Source organism: Nyctereutes procyonoides, unplaced genomic scaffold, assembly GCF_905146905.1.
Source record: "Nyctereutes procyonoides isolate TBG_1078 unplaced genomic scaffold, NYPRO_anot_genome, whole genome shotgun sequence".
Classification (NCBI taxonomy): domain Eukaryota; kingdom Metazoa; phylum Chordata; class Mammalia; order Carnivora; family Canidae; genus Nyctereutes; species Nyctereutes procyonoides.
In genome coordinates this window covers 18,753,396-18,769,054 of record NW_026575159.1, presented here as the reverse complement: position 1 = coordinate 18,769,054, position 15,659 = coordinate 18,753,396, and the positions used below count along the sequence as shown (strand labels likewise).

The 15,659-nt window shown below is 44.2% G+C and overlaps 1 protein-coding gene across 1 annotated transcript; it reads left to right on the top strand.

Annotated features, from left to right (window-relative positions):
* Positions 1-2,761: 2,761 nt before the first annotated feature.
* On the top strand, positions 2,762-3,190 carry LOC129502561 (60S ribosomal protein L35a). The gene has a single exon (XM_055314258.1). It carries the CDS (start codon positions 2,821-2,823, stop codon positions 3,151-3,153), a length of 333 nt encoding a protein of 110 aa, XP_055170233.1. The 5' UTR covers positions 2,762-2,820; the 3' UTR covers positions 3,154-3,190.
* The last annotated feature ends 12,469 nt before the right edge of the window (positions 3,191-15,659 follow it).

Genomic DNA, 15,659 nt, shown 5'->3' with positions numbered 1-15,659 from the left:
CTTCCCCTTGCTCACTCAGCTCTGGCTACACTGGCCTTTGTGCTGTTTCTAGGACATTCCAGGTACACACCTCAGGACTTTGATGCTGGCTTTCTTTCTCCCGGATAGCAAGGTGTCTCTCTACACCTGGCCTTTAAGTCTCTGCTGATCATCCCCACCCCAACTCCCTGGCACTTCCTGCCTCTTCTTCCTCTTCACTTTTCTCCAGAGTACTTACCATCGTCTAACATGCTATGCCACTTGCCCACTTAAGTTTGCCTGTCTCTCCCACCTCCTCCTCCATTACAGTGGAAGCTGTAGGAGGCAGGGATTTTGTTTGCTTTGTTCACTGTTCAGAACAGGGCCTGGCACATTGCAGGGGCTCAAAAGTATCTGTTGAACACGTAAATGACTTCAGCACGTGCTTATTGAGCAGCTACTATGTCTCAAGCTCTGGGACACAGAAACCAACACAACAGCTCCTCAAGATGCTCCGTGTCTAGCAGGAGAGACAAATAAGGGAATATGCAGTTCATTGATCAATGAAACAGGGGAAGATATAGAAGGACGATGGGATCAAGGGCAATTCAGAGGAAGAACTTGCTCATTCTCTCGGGAGGAGGGAAAAGTCAGTTCTCCCAAGGGACTGACTCCTGTGCTGAGTTTAGAAGGATAAATAGCATTTCCTAGGGGTGGAGGAGTGATAGGCTGCTGCAAGATAGAAGCTTTGTTTCAGAAAACACCAAAGGTAAGACTCTGTCATTTGCTAAAAATTTTCTATTATAAGCAGAGTCTTCTATCTGCTAGATCACTTCATGGATGTTGAGTGGATGAAAAAAAAAAAGATTCAAACAGGAGACAATCTAAAGCATCTTCTAATTGTACTACTCAACCTGTCCACAATGCTATGGTATGATAACAAAGCTTTCTCCTAAACAAAAGAATCTCCCAACACCCTAAAAAGAAATTTTACCACTATAGCCTTCTTTGAGGAAGAAATCCTTCCCAGAAGCCTCAGTGAAAAGGTGCATTTATAGACGAAGTTGATGTCTTGAGCTCCCAAAGAAGTTTTTTTTTAAATATTTGAACTGAGGGATGCCTGGGTGGCTCAGTCAGCTAAGCATCTGCCTTCAGCTCAGGTCATGATCTCAGGATGCTGGGATCGAGCCCCATGTCAGACTCCCTGCTCAGCAGAGAGTCTGCTTGAGATTCTCTCTCTCCCTCTCCCTCTGCTCCTTCCCCTGCTTATGCTCTCTCAAATAAATAAATAAATAAATAAATAAATAAATAAATAAATAAATAAAATATCTTTTAAAGACTTGAATTGACACCTAGAAATAAGCAGTATGCTGAGTATGTGAGAGGACAGGTAAATTTTCATGGAGACAGCAATGGTAGAGAGCAAGGTTGGCAAGCCTGTTTCCCACCACCTGCTCTGCGTGGCCTAAAAGCAAGAAAGTGCCTGACCTTCTCAGATGATTGAGAGGGGAGGCAAGAGGAGGAATCCAAAGAAAAATACAATTTCACAACAAGTGAGAATGACATACAATACACGTTTCCATTTCCATCAACAAGGTTCTGTTGGAACAGACCATACTCATTTGTTAACCTGGAGTCCACGGCTACTCTCACATACAGTGGCATAGCTGAGTAGTAAGAACAGAGACAGTAGAAAGGCTCAAACATTTATTTTCTGAAGATTTAGGAACGCATGACTGTGAGGTTCACTTTGGTAAATAATACTAGCTCAGAAGCTACCAAAGATTAGAAGTCAGGGCAGATTAAGCTACCCTCCGACAGGCTCACTACCAGGTTATCTGAAAGCAATCAAACTCAGACCAGATATACTTGTGATGGTTAATTTTATGTATCAACTTGGCTAGTTGAGGGTATCCAGGTATCTGGTCAACATCCATCTAAATAAGTTGAAAGGTATTTTTTTAGATAAGATTAACATTTAGCGGGACACCTGGGTGGCTCAGTGGTTGAGTGTCTGTCTTTCACTCAGGCGGTGATATCAGGGTCTAAGATCAAGTCCCTCATCAGGTTCCCTGCGGGGAGCCTGCTTCTTCCTCTGCCTGTGTCTCTGCCTCTCTCTGTCTCTCATGAATAAATAAATAAATAAATAATAAATAAATCTTTTTAAAAAATTAAAAGATTAGGGCAGCCTGGAGGGCTCAGTGGTTTAGTGCCACCTTCAGCCTAGGGCCTGATCCTGGGGACCTGGGATTGAGTCCTACGTTGGGCTCCCTGCATGGAGCCTGCTTCTCCCTCTGCTGTGCTCTGTGTGTGTGTGTGTGTGTGTGTGTCTCTGTGTCTGTGTGTGTGTGTGTGTCATTAACAAATAAAAAATCTTTTTAAAAAAAAAGATTAACATTTAATTCAGGAGACTGAGTCAAGCACCTCACCCTCCTAATGTGGGTGGGCCTTGTCCAATCAGTTGAAGGCCTTAGGTGAAAACAGACTGAGATTCCCCTGGGGAAGTGGGACATCTGCCAGCAGAGTGCCTTCAAACTGGATCTGTAGTATCAGCCCATCCTTAGATCTCCAGCCTACTGGCCTGCTCTAGAATTTTATATACTTAACCAATAGGATGTGTGTATGTCTATATGTACACACACACACACACACACACACACATCCTACTGGTTCTGTTTCTGTAGACTAATACAGCTTCCAAGAGGAAACTTCTGAGCAAGGGTTGAAATGCCCCTTTGTCTTCTCATAAGATCTATTGTTCCACTTTAAGTAGATGCGGCATTAGAAAATGAGGGACAGCTCTTTCCGCCATCTTGGAGCCTGTGGAGGCCTGCTGGGAACAGGACTCCTAAAGCGACGACTATGTCTGGAAGGCTTTGGTCCAAGGCCATTTTTGCCGGCTATAAACGGGGTCTCCGGAACCAGAGGGAGCACACAGCTCTACTTAAGATCGAAGGTGTTTATGCTCGAGATGAAACGGAGTTCTATCTCGGCAAGCGATGTGCTTATGTCTACAAAGCAAAGAACAACACAGTAACTCCTGGTGGCAAACCAAACAAAACCAGAGTAATCTGGGGAAAAGTAACTCGTGCTCATGGAAACAGCGGCATGGTTCGTGCCAAATTCCGAAGCAACCTTCCTGCGAAAGCCATTGGCCACAGAATCCGCGTGATGCTGTACCCCTCAAGGATTTAAACTTATGAAAAGTAAATAAATAAAGGTGTAGATTTGTTCTCTTGTAAAAAAAAAAAAAAAAAAAAAAAAAAAAAAAAAAAAAGAAAATGAGGGACAGGAAAGGATTTTTCAACAGAAAGCAAGAAAGCAACCGGTGGCCAAACAGGTCCTGACTCAGTGCAGCTCCTCCAGGAAACATGAAGTCAGCAGTGTGAGACACTCCGGTGGAGGGAACGGTTGTGGACGCCAAAGGTAGAGGGAGCAGGAGTAGGCAGAGAAAGGCTCCAGACCATGATGCTGCTTCGACAATGGTAAAGGGAGAGGAGAGAAGAGAGAAAATTGGATGGAAGAGCCTCCCACTGCAGTGCAGCTCAGAACTTTTCACCCAGCCCAGTGGGGAGCTCCAGTGTGAAGCCAGCCTGGAGAAAGGTCCAGCCCTGGTCAGACAGGGCAGCCCTCGGAGTCCTGACCACACTCAGTTCGGGCTTCTACTCGGGCGCTGTGGTGGATCCTGGGGACCCTGCCAACATCAGCTGACCTCACTGCTCATGGCTGTTCTCTCCTGAAAGGTTATTTAAGCATACACATAGCCGACTGCCTCAAGCCCTCACCGGGCTCCTCCCCTTGCATGGACACTTGGGGAGGCTACACAGGGAAGGTACACCAAATCCACACGGTGTTGTTCCTTTGTATGGATCCTAAAGCTGGCCTGAAGGAATACTAAACTATTCATGTACTTTTAGGAAAGGCACATGTAACAAAATTGTTGCCCCATAATGGTAACTAGATCCAATATGATGATCATGGTGGACTGATGCTATGGTCCCACCCCCACCCCCACTGGCACCTCCTTGGAGAGCCACCTCTCTCATACTTGACATTGCCATTCCAGTGACACTGTCCCCAGGGTTTCTGGAGGGCAGGTCCCCTCTGCCTGGCCAAGCAGGACATTTCAGCCTCAGGCTGAGCAATGAGTTCAGAGAGAAGCTCATGATCATAGCCAGGAAAATCAAAGACCTGTCAGGAAAACAGTCAGGAAGCAGATGCTCCTGGGTCTCTGGGATGGATCGCTGGCTGTAACGACAAAGCAAGCATGGCAATTCCTTGGCCATCATGTGCTGAGGGTCCCCAAGAACCAGGCAACAGAAGGGAGTGGAACTCAGGGAGGCAGAGACCTAAGGGCAAGCTAATGACTTTCTACAGAAAGGGAGGCAAACCTGAGCTTATCATTAACAAACTGTCACTGAAAAAAGTTACTAAGGTGCGTGTTTCCTCTGGAAGGAAATTGAAATCAGAAAGAAGATTCTAGAAAGAATAGTAAACAAGGAAATGGGTCTTAAAAAAAAAAGTGCACAAATCTAAGCCGACATTTGCAAGTCAATAATAAGTCAATTATTCAATTAAACCCTGGTGATTAATTTGAGACAAAAACAAGGTTGAATATGAATAACAAACAAGAGTAACATGTGAGGTCAAAGGAGAGACAACAGTGATACAGTAATCCAAGGTCCTTGTATTTTTCAGGAGTTTATTTTTATTTTTTTTTAAGATTTATTTATTTATTCATGAGAGACACAGACTGAGACAGAGAGGCAGAGACACAGGCAGAGGGAGAAGCAGGCTCCTCGCAGGGAGCCGGATGCGGGACTCAATCAGGGATCCTGGGATCAGGACCTGAGCTGAAGGCAGGCACCCAACCGTTGAGCCACCCAGGCGTCCCTTTTCAGGAGTTTAGAAACATATTTTAACTTCAGACTTGTTTAGTTACAATGTATGTTAAACTTAAGGGAGACCAAAAGAAACCCCATGTAAACTAAAACACAGAAAAAGGGATGAAGGGAAGAAGCATACGTAATGTCAAATGGAAAGCACAAAATAAAGGGATAGGACTGAGTCCAAATATATAAGTGACCAAAATAAATAAAAGACTAAACTCTCCAGTAAAGGTAAAAATGGTTATCAGGTCTGGAGCAGGAAGCATGTAAGATAAGTCTGAGGCATATTGTCATACCAGAGAGCAAAGAAGTTATCAAAGATGACAGGATTCACCTCCAAAGGGTTTAGGAGCCCACACCAAGAGGCTCCCGTTGGTCAGAGATGGGACAATTTAAGCATCAGTAAGATTAATAACTGCTGTTGAGTAAAACACAGAAAATGTATTTGCAATATCAAAACACATCAGATATAACAGCACATATATCAGGTAATAATTGCAATAGAGGGAAATACATCAAATATATCCTAGTGATAACTTTTAAATGGTCATATCTAAGGAAATAAATTAATCTGTTTAATTTAGTAAATAAAAGGGAAAAAAATCAAGCATTTATCCTGCCTTTCCTGTATAAACAATCTCTCAGGGTAACCGAACAATGGAATAGGGAAATTTCTTTTAATGGAGGAACCCCAGCTCATAAAGGGAAAAAGGGTTTGGAACCAGAATTACTTTTAAAAGGAAGTAAAAGGAATCAGGGCGCCTGGGTGGCTTAGTTGGTTAGGCATCTGCCTTTGGTTTAGGTCATGATCCCAGGATCCTGGGATGGAGTCCTGCATCAGGCTCCCTGCTCACTGGGGAGTCTATGTCTCCCTCTCTCTCTCTCTACCCCTCCCTCCTGCTAGTGCACTTCTCTCTCTCTCTCTCTCTCTCTCTCTCTCAAATAAATAAATAAAATATTTTTAAACAATAAAATCATAAAAAGGAATAGAGAATCACCATTTTGCAACTCTACTAAAATAACGGATCTAGTTCGAGGGTTGGCAAACTTTCTCTTAGAAGGCCAACTAGTATTTTAGGCTTCATGGGTCATAGAACTTTTGTCACAACTACTCAATCCTGCCGGTGTAGCTTAAAAGCAGATCTAAATAGTACATAAAGGAATAGGTATGGCTGCATTCCACTAATACTTTATTTATGAAAACAGGGGCAGTCAGAATTCGGCTCATGGTGGTCACTGTAGTGTGTTGACCCCTGACCTAGCTCGTGATCATCAGCGTTTGCTAACATCCGTAAAAAGAGGGACAGTCATATTGACTGTGTGTTCAAGCACAGTGCAATTCATTGAAGAAAAATGGCAAAAGTCAATCATTATACAGTTCTACTCATACGTGGAATATAAGAAATAGTGAAAGGGATTATAGGGGGAAAAGAGGGAAAATGAGTGTGAAAAATTAGAGAGAGTGACAAAACATGAGAGACTCTTAACTCTGGGAAATGAACAAGGGGTGGTGGAAGGAAGGGGAGGTGGGCAGGGAGATGGGGTGACTGGGTGACGGGCACTGAGGGGGGCACTCAACAGGATGAGCACTAGATGTTATACTATATGTTGGCAGATCAAACTCCAATAAAAAAATATATTTTAAAAATGGCAAAAGAAAATTATGGTCAGAAATTAAAAAATACACTTCGAAAAATCTCAAAGATCAAAGAAGGAATCAAATGGGAATGAGAAAATATTTATAACTACTTGATAACAAAAACACTATACACCAAACTTGTGGAATTTCACCAAACATGGAGCTTCAAGGGACATGACAGCTTTATTTTTTTTAAGATTTTATTTATCTATTCATGAGAGACACAGAGAGAGAGAGAGGCAGAGGGAGAAGCAGGCTCTCCACGGGGAGCCCAACGTGGGACTCCATCCCAGGACCCCAGGATCACGACCTGAGCTGAAGGCAGATGCTCAACCACTGACCTACTCAGGCACCCCACATTACAGCTTTAAATATTATATTAGAAAAGAAGAAATATTGGAAATTAATGAGCTAAGCTTATAAATATTTAGGGATAGGACAACAGAATAAAAATCAAAGACAAGAGAAGTTAATAAATTGGAAACAAAAGTATATCATAGAAGAAAAGGAAAGCCAAAAGTTGACTATTGAGAAAAACAATAAAACAGACACAGCAGGAAAACCAAATGATACCCACACTTCAAACAGGCCGGGTGGAAAGGAACTGAGAGATTTCACATTAAAAATGCTAGAAATGACAGCTTTGAAAAGTTAGAAAGGAAGCTAGTGTTTTGTTAACGACTGATTGAAAATAATTAGGGTTTATTCTGGAGGTTTGCAGTCTTCTACCCAGATACTCTTTGTGTCTTATTCAGAATCCCCTATTTTGTACCTGGTTTCTCTCTTGGATTCTCCTGCTCCAATGAACATCCCCCTCCCTGACACATAACCTCACCTCGACTGTGGACTGTCGTTGAGGAAAAAGGGGGTGACTGGGTGACGGGCACTGAGGTGGGCACTTGACAGGAGGAGCCCTGGGTGTTATTATCTATGTTGGCAAATTGAACACCAATAAAAAATAAATTTATAAAAAAAGAAACCATTAGGTGGCAGCCCACTCACTTCCCTGACTTCACTAACCGGCCTGGGCTGGACGCATCCTGGCACCAGCTCAAACCCTCACAACCATGTTTAAATATGGCCTCCCACTCGCGGTTCACCTTAGTCCTGCTCTGTGTTTCTCCCACCAGGTCTTCTCCACACCACCACCAACGTCATTAACACACAACTGAACGAGTGCAGCAGCCTCTTACCCTGGCTTCCTGACTCCTGGCTGTTGGGTTTTTTCCCCCCTAACTCACCATGGCAACCATGGACAATTTAATTTCACTTGAAAAGGAAGAAAGAGGGGCACCTGGGTGGTTCAGTGGGTTAAGCATCTGACTTGATTTTGGCTCAGGCCTTGATCCCAAGGTCATGAGATCCAGCCCCACATCAGGCTCAGCACTCAGTGAGGAGTCTGCTTCTCCTTCTCCCTCCCCCTCTGCCCCTACCCCTGCTCGCTCGCTCTCTTTCTCTCTCTCTCTCTCAAATAAATAAATAAAATCTTTGAAAGGAAGGAAAGAAGGAAGGAAGGGAGGGAGGGAGGGCAACCTAACTGTGCTCTCAAGCTCCAAAGCCATCCACAACTCCCTGTTGCCTCTCAGATGAAGACCAAGCATTGTTGGCCATTCAAGCCTGTGGCTCCCCACTCACCCACTCACATTCTCTCCTGCTCCCATCCTTTCCTCTAGGCCTTTCTGTGGACTCCATTGTTATAACATCTCTTCCTGTGTTCCTGAAGGACTGCTTTCTCAGGAATCCTCCCAACTTCTCCCCCAATCTCCCATGAGCTTCCCTCTGTGTGATGGATATAGAGGCTTCACTTATAAAATTCTTTATAAAATGAGTGATTTCTTCTGCAGCAAGTAATTATTCTTTCATCAAATATTTACTGAGCACTTTCACCTAAAGGCTTATATCAGGATATTTAGGCCAGCCCTGTTGTAATCACCAGAACCTAGAAACAACCTAACGTCTTCTTGTGGAGAAAAAGGATAAATAAATTATGCCATACAATGGAAGTCTCTGTAGCAGTGAGAATAAATGAGTGTCCATAATATGGGAAGCATCTATGACTTCATCCATCCAAGTTCAGGAAAAGGCAAAACTAAGCTGTTTGTTAGGTTCAGGATAGTGGTTACCATTGGTGAGGATGAGGAGAGGAGTTGGTGACTGGAATGGGGCCCTAGGGAGGCTCCTGGGATCACAGAGCTCTGCTTCTTGATTCTGACCACAGGGTGTGTGAAATTCACCAAGCTGAAAATTCACCAATTCATTGCACTTGCACACTTTTCTGTATATGTTAAACTTCAACACAAAGCCTACTGAAAAAAAATGCAATGAGCACCTACTATCTCCCATGTACAGGGTCAGAGGGATTGGGAGCACAAAGAGACAGTAGATCCCTCTAGGGCTGGAAGCCCCTTCCAGAAGTCAGGTGAGCAAACAGGACAGGTGTTACAACACAGCGAGGGAGCCATGAGAGAATAGGATGCAGCCCATTCAATTCTTCAATCCTCAATTTAATCTTCTGTAAAATGGGAATCATATTTCTTTTTTTTTTAACCATATCATTATTTTTAATGTCCAACGTTTATAATATGAGGGCCGGGGCTTTCTCCTCAACTCAAATTTATAAATTTTCAATTGGCTTGTGAGGCCAATAGGGATACTTCTTCTTGTCTAATTTGGTTTCTGGGAAGACTTCATTCAGGTCCTCAATGGTCATCTGATCAAACGGAATTATGTTCTTCATCTTCTCCAGCTCTTTTTCATATTCTTCAATCCTGGCCTTTGAGAGGGACAAAAACTCAGCACAGCTTTTCACATCTTCTTTTTCCTCAGCATCCACCTGCACAGTGTATTTATCCTCTGGCACAGGAACCTTCAGGGCATTAAACTTCTTCTCAAAGTCATCTACCAAGCCAGCCTTTGCCACATTGGCCTTGTAGTAAGCCCAGCCGATAGCAGGTGGTTTCTCAGGAAGAGTAGCCAACCTGGAGGTAAGCATCTCATTCCAGGATTTCAGAGAGTTGGCAATGGCCTTCTGGTTTCGGGGTATGATCTCCCCAAAAGCTACCCAGTCAATGTTTTTTAGAGCAAGTTTTCGCCCAGCCATCTTGAGATCCTTCACCAACCCCGGCGGCCCACAATCCACCGGAAATCATATTTCTTACCCAAAAGATAGCATACATGGGCATGTTCCACAGAGTGTCTGGGGCATAGTAGGTGCCCAGTAAGTGGTATTCAGATCTGACTCTCAACACAAATATTCAAGGCAAGCCCCACAAGTGACAACTTCTCATATTGTCTCTGTCCTTGTTTACAATACGCACATACACTCAGACACACATAAACACCACACCACACCACACACAGTACTAGTCATAGCTTCTTGGATTAAGACAGCAGGAGAAAATATATATTAAACTTAAAAGGTGCCTGTGGTCATGTTCTCTCATTTCTAAAAGTATCTAGGTCCCCATGCCCACCTATCCCCAAAGGCCTAAAGTCAGTCAGAGGAAGCAAAGATTTCCTCTGCTGCATGGTGCTCGGCAGCAGCCCAAAGGGCCCCCAAAAAGTCCCACTGGAGTAAATGCTCTACTACCTGAGGTACATGGCTAAGAAACAGACGGCTTCATTTCCAGCACTTTCTTTCTCTCACCAGGATTGAGGAAATTTTCAACCTGAGTTAAAACAATGTTCTGGGATGCATGGGTGGTTCAGTGGTTGATCACCTGCCTTCGGCCCAGGACGTGGTCCTGGAGTCCCTGATCAAGTCCCACATCGGGCTCCCTGCCTGGAACCTGCATTTCTCTCTGCATATGTCTCTGCCTCTCTCTCTCTCTCTCTCTCTCTCTCTCTCTCTCTCTCTGTCTCTCTCTGTCTCTCATGAATAAATAAATTTTTTTTTAAAAAATTTCCCTTATAAAAAAAAAACAATGTTCTAAAATCTGCTTGTGTTGAAAAATGAGTGGGGAGGGGCACCTGGGTGGCTCAGTCAGTTGAGCATCAGTCTTCAGCTCAGGTCATGATCCCAAGGTGCTGGGATCCAGCCCTGTACTGGGCTCCAAGCTTAGCGGGGAGTCTGCTTCTCCCTCTGCTCTTCCACCACACTCATGCAAATGTGGGCTTTGTCTCCTTCTCTCTCTCTCAAATAAATAAATAAAATATTTTTTAAAAAATAAGAAAGAAATGGGTAATGTGGATGGACTGTGCTGGGCTTGTAGGCTGTGACTCTGGCTGGTTTCATTTGATAGCAGTCCCATGAGATCTGACAGAAAAAACAGACAGTGACCTCAGTTGGTAGACTGCGGGGATGCTGCATGATGGTGAACAGGTTCCCAAAGCTGTGGTAAGGACCCAGGGCACTCCTTTCTGATGCTACTTGTCATTCCTTGCCTGTAGATGTGAACATGAGTCATCATCCTTAAGTCATCGAATGTGAGTCATTGATAGAAAGGAAATTTATTATGTCAAGTCAGAAGCCCACCTATCTGTGCAAGGAGCCAGTATGGAACCTTCAACTCTTTGGTTCCCTCTCCAAAATCTCTCCCAAACTCTACTCTTTCTTACCATCTTGCTCCCAAAACCTAAGCTCCCCCCACCTCTCCACAGTACTTGTAAGCTCACCTATCTCCCTGATTCCTTCTTGCCCTATCAGCTGCACCAACTTCCCCTCATCCCCTCAAGCCCACCAAGCTCCTTTCAAACTTGGCAGTTTGCCCTGCCTAGAACATTCCACACCCCTTCTTCAGCTGGCTAAACCTACTCACACTTCAGATCTTTGTTCTAATGTCACCCTCCCAGAGTTCTCACTGACTCCTCCCAATCAGAAGATCACTGACCCTCCCCATTCTCTCCCTGAATAATAACCATCACAATTTCTAGGTATCTTTTGATCTGTGTATTTGTTGGCATATCTGTCTCATTCACTGCTAGACTATAGACTTTCTCTACCTCTCTGCTCTCCAGGCCTAGGATTGCTTCTTCAAATATAGTAGGTGCTCAATAGTGTTTGATCGATTGGATTTTTTTATTGATTGATGGGTCTCTGAAAGGGGAATATTGCCATGCAACTTTAATTTGAAAAAAAAAATGGCTTTTCCTTCATTGGGAAAAAAGGTTTGGGAAATAATAGAAGAGTCATACTGCTTTTTATTTTTTTTAATTTTTTTGATTTATTTATGATAGTCACAGAGAGAGAGAGAGAGAGGCAGAGACACAGGCAGAGGGAGAAGCAGGCTCCATGCACCAGGAGCTCGACGTGGGATTCGATCCCGGGTCTCCAGGATCACGCCCTGGGCCAAAGGCAGGCGCCAAACCACTGCGCCACCCAGGGATCCCCATACTGCTTTTTATAGCAAAAAGTTATGGGCAGCTGTGTGGAATAAGTACACAGAGCCAGGTAGACCTCTTCCTGGCACTCACTACCTGTGTGATCTTCAGAAAGTGACTTAACCTTTCAGAGTTTTAGTTCCTTTCTGACAATTGGAAAAATAATACATTTTCAAGTTATTGATAGGATCAGATGAAATAAGGAATATGGGAGTATTTTATAAAATCTTAAAGCGCTAGAGAATTCATGGGGTGTGAGTTAAGGCAGCAACAGGGAAGCAGAAAGTCACAACAGTGTGCAAAGTCTGTTCAAGATGAATTTCACAAACACATCCATACATTGGCGTTGTACTGTGTTGGATAGTGTTTCCCCAAAATTCACATCCACCTGGAATCTCTGAGTGTGATCTTATTTGGAAATAGGGTCTTTGTAGATGAGGTCAAAAGTTAAGATGAGGGGATCCCTGGGTGGCTCAGCGCCTGCCTTTGACCCAGCGGGTGATCCTGGAGTCCCGGGATTGGGCTCCTTGCATGGAGCCTGCTTCTCCCTCTACCTGTGTCTCTGCCTCTCTCTGTGTGTCTCTCATGAATAAATAAATAAAATCTTTAAAAAAAAAAAGTTAAGATGAGGTCATGCTGAATTGGAGTGGGCCCTAATCCAGTGATTGGTACATTTGTAAAAAGAAGGAAATTTGGACAGAGACCCAGAGGAACAGAGGCAGAGAGCGGAGTGACGCACCTAGAGGCTAAGTAATGCCAAGGACTGCTGGAAAGCCCCCAGAAGCTAGGAAGAAGCAAAAAGGGTCCTCTTCTAAAGCCTTCAGGGAGAACATGACCCAGGCCACACTTTGATTTTGGATTTCTGTCTTCCAGAACTGTGAGACAATTTCTGCTGTTTTAAGCTACCTCGTTGGTGGCGCTTTGTTATGACAGCTCTAAGACACTGCACACACACTTGCAATTTGCCACTTTGAATACCTTTGCCCACAATATATCACCACACCTTTGCCCTAGTAAGTGAGCTTTTGTAACCAAGGAAACAGCCCTAGTACTTAGCCTTAAAAAGCTAGCAGGGAGATTTCTCAGTCAAAGATAAAGAACAAAGATGAATTGTTCCTCTTGAACTGCCTGCTTCTTGGATGATACTTGTCAATCTTAATGTCCCAGTTCCCTGCCTGCATATGATGCCAACCAAGACTGTAGTTGCACCAGCCAACCCCAGCTTTCCCTGCTGCTCAAGGTCCAAACAACATCTGTCTCGCCCTCTTCCTTGCTCCAAATCACAGGGGAAACAATTCCATCATCAAACTGACCGAAGAATGACTCCTATTTCCAGCCCTACATAAGCAGACTCGATTCAAATGACCCATAGGTAGAACCTAACTAGATGTCTTGGATCAGGGTGGCCACATATCACCTTTCCAGCAGGGTACCAGACTGTGATTTCCCTTCTATGATTGCACGTTAAGACCAGAGACTAGAACAACAGTCAACACATAGCAGTGATGGAGGGAAGCCCCAACTCATCCACCAGGCAGAGCCACAGCTGGCTCTGCATCCTCTGATGTGTCAGAGGAGAACACACTTTCCCTATACCTGCTGACCATGAGGAGCCATTCTTTCCCAAACACTTCCAGCCCCTTGACCACTATCTCTACCTACCAAGGCGGAATTAGTTTCCTGGTCCATGAACAATAGTCATTGGTCCATATTTCTCAATAGGAAGCAGTCAATCCATCAGGGGGTCTGGTCTCTCTCTCCCTTTCTACCCAGACCGATGGGTATCAGTGACCTGAGAAAGTGTGTCTGGGGGCACCTGGGTGGTGCATTTGTTTGAGCATCCAACTCTTGGTTTCAGTTCAGGTTATGATCTCAGGGTTGAGATCAAGCCCTGTGTCAGGCTCTGTGCTTAGCACAGAGTCTGCTTAAGACTTTCTCTCCCTCTCCCTCTGCCCCTCAACCCCACACTTGCTCCCTCTCTCTCTCTCAAATAAATAAATCTTAAGAAAAAAAAGTAAAAAATAAAGTGTAAATACACTTTTACTCTGCAATTGCAAAATTTGTCTTAGGTAGACTAGACCATGGACAGGGAGTACACATGCCCATTTGGCTCTTAATAGACCCTCTACTAATCATCAGTAGGAAAAGTGGCATTTTAGTCTCCATATCTTAAGTCATTTTATGATTTTTTCAATTGGTGCAGAACGTGGGTGGTGAAGAGAGGTACTGTTGAGGGCCTCCCAATAACCCTGATCTCATTATTCATGGTACTTAGGTGATAGTTATGTGCCATAAAGTCATTGCAAACACTGAATTAGCAAATACTGAACTCTTGTTCCTAGGAAAACACACACACCCCTCACATAGATTATAACCTTAAATCCTAAAAACAACTCATCCTGGTAGATTCAATGATTTTATATTCTACAAAAGAGAAAATGAAGTTCAGAAATGTTAAGTGACTTGACTGGGGCCTCCGCACTAACAGGGACCAGAGTTGGGATTTAAATCGGTCCACCTGGCCTGTGTCAGGTCTTCTTGCACTGCCTCTCTCCATCCTGTCTCCATCCTCTGCTCACCTCTGCACCAGAGCTCAAACACAAAGGCTGCGTGTTGCCTTGTGCCACTTCAAGGGGGAAGATTTGCATCAAACAACTCTGACTTTTTGCTGCTCTGTTCATGTCCAAAAATGACTGCAAAAGTGCCAAAAGTATTGATTTGGATGGTTGTAAATAAATTTTAGCAAGTGAATGAATCTGCAAATGCAGAATCTGTCAATAATGAAGATCAGCTGTATATTGTATTATTGCTCCTAATTATTCACTGTCCTCATGGTAAGGGGATTATACATCCTTGCCCCTCCCTCCCACCATGTGCCTTGCAGTGCCTCCCCGGTGGGAGGGAGTATATGGTCTGTCCTTTTGTCATCAAGTCAGGCCGTATGACTCACTTTGGCCAATGAAATGCAAGTAGTAATGATATATGCCAATCCCAGAAGAACCTCTAAAGTCATCCCATGGTTTTACCCATTTTCTTGCTCTTTTTCGTCTTCCAAGAGAACAGCATGTCCCAAATGAGGTTGTTCCTTCTGCCTGGATCCTGGGATAAAGAAGACACATGGATGTCAGCTGACCTGTAATGTAAGCGAGAAACTATTCCCTCTGGGTTTATAAGCTGTTAAGATTTGAGGTTTGAAACTGTAGCCTAACCAAGCAAAAGCTGACTAACATGGACCCCAGTGGGAGGGATACAGTCTGCTGTAACCTTACCCTATTGGTTAAAGGTAGTAATCCTCTTTTGTTTAAATAGTGGATGTTTGGAACTTTACTTTTTGCTTTCTTCAAATCCATAAAGAGGAAAAGACAACCCCATACTCTGCAGGTCAGAGATGGGTCAAAACAGAGAGCAGGACTTGATCCCACAGTAGTCTGGTATGCCAGGTCAGGCCTGGCGGGAAGCAGATGCCGCAATGGGATTCAATGTGCAAGGGGTTTATTACAGTGAAAGATAGAAAGGGCAGGAATAGAGAAGCCTGGGAAGGCTTTCAGACAGGGAGGCAGGTCTGAAACCTGTGGAGGAGACAGCAACAGAAGGAGTAAGGAGGAAAATGTCTCAGACTGCGGCTCAGGATGGACAACCAGGGTGATGAGGAGTCTCAATGCCAGGGCTGCTTGTTAGGAGCAGCCCTCAGTAAGCACGTACCCCTACCAGGCCCAGTCACTGGCTGGGAACAGCCTGGAGAAAGCAGAACCTCAGTGCTCATGGAATGGCAGCTTATGGGAGGCTGTTGGTCGGTGATGCTCCCATCACCTGGATCCTGGGATAAAGCTGCTTCCTTCAGATTTCTTGAAGGA

Excerpts from the sequence above, each read along its gene's own strand:
- LOC129502561 (XM_055314258.1), top strand. The coding sequence starts at position 2,821 with ATGTCTGGAAGGCTTTGGTCCAAGGCCATTTTTGCCGGCTATAAACGG.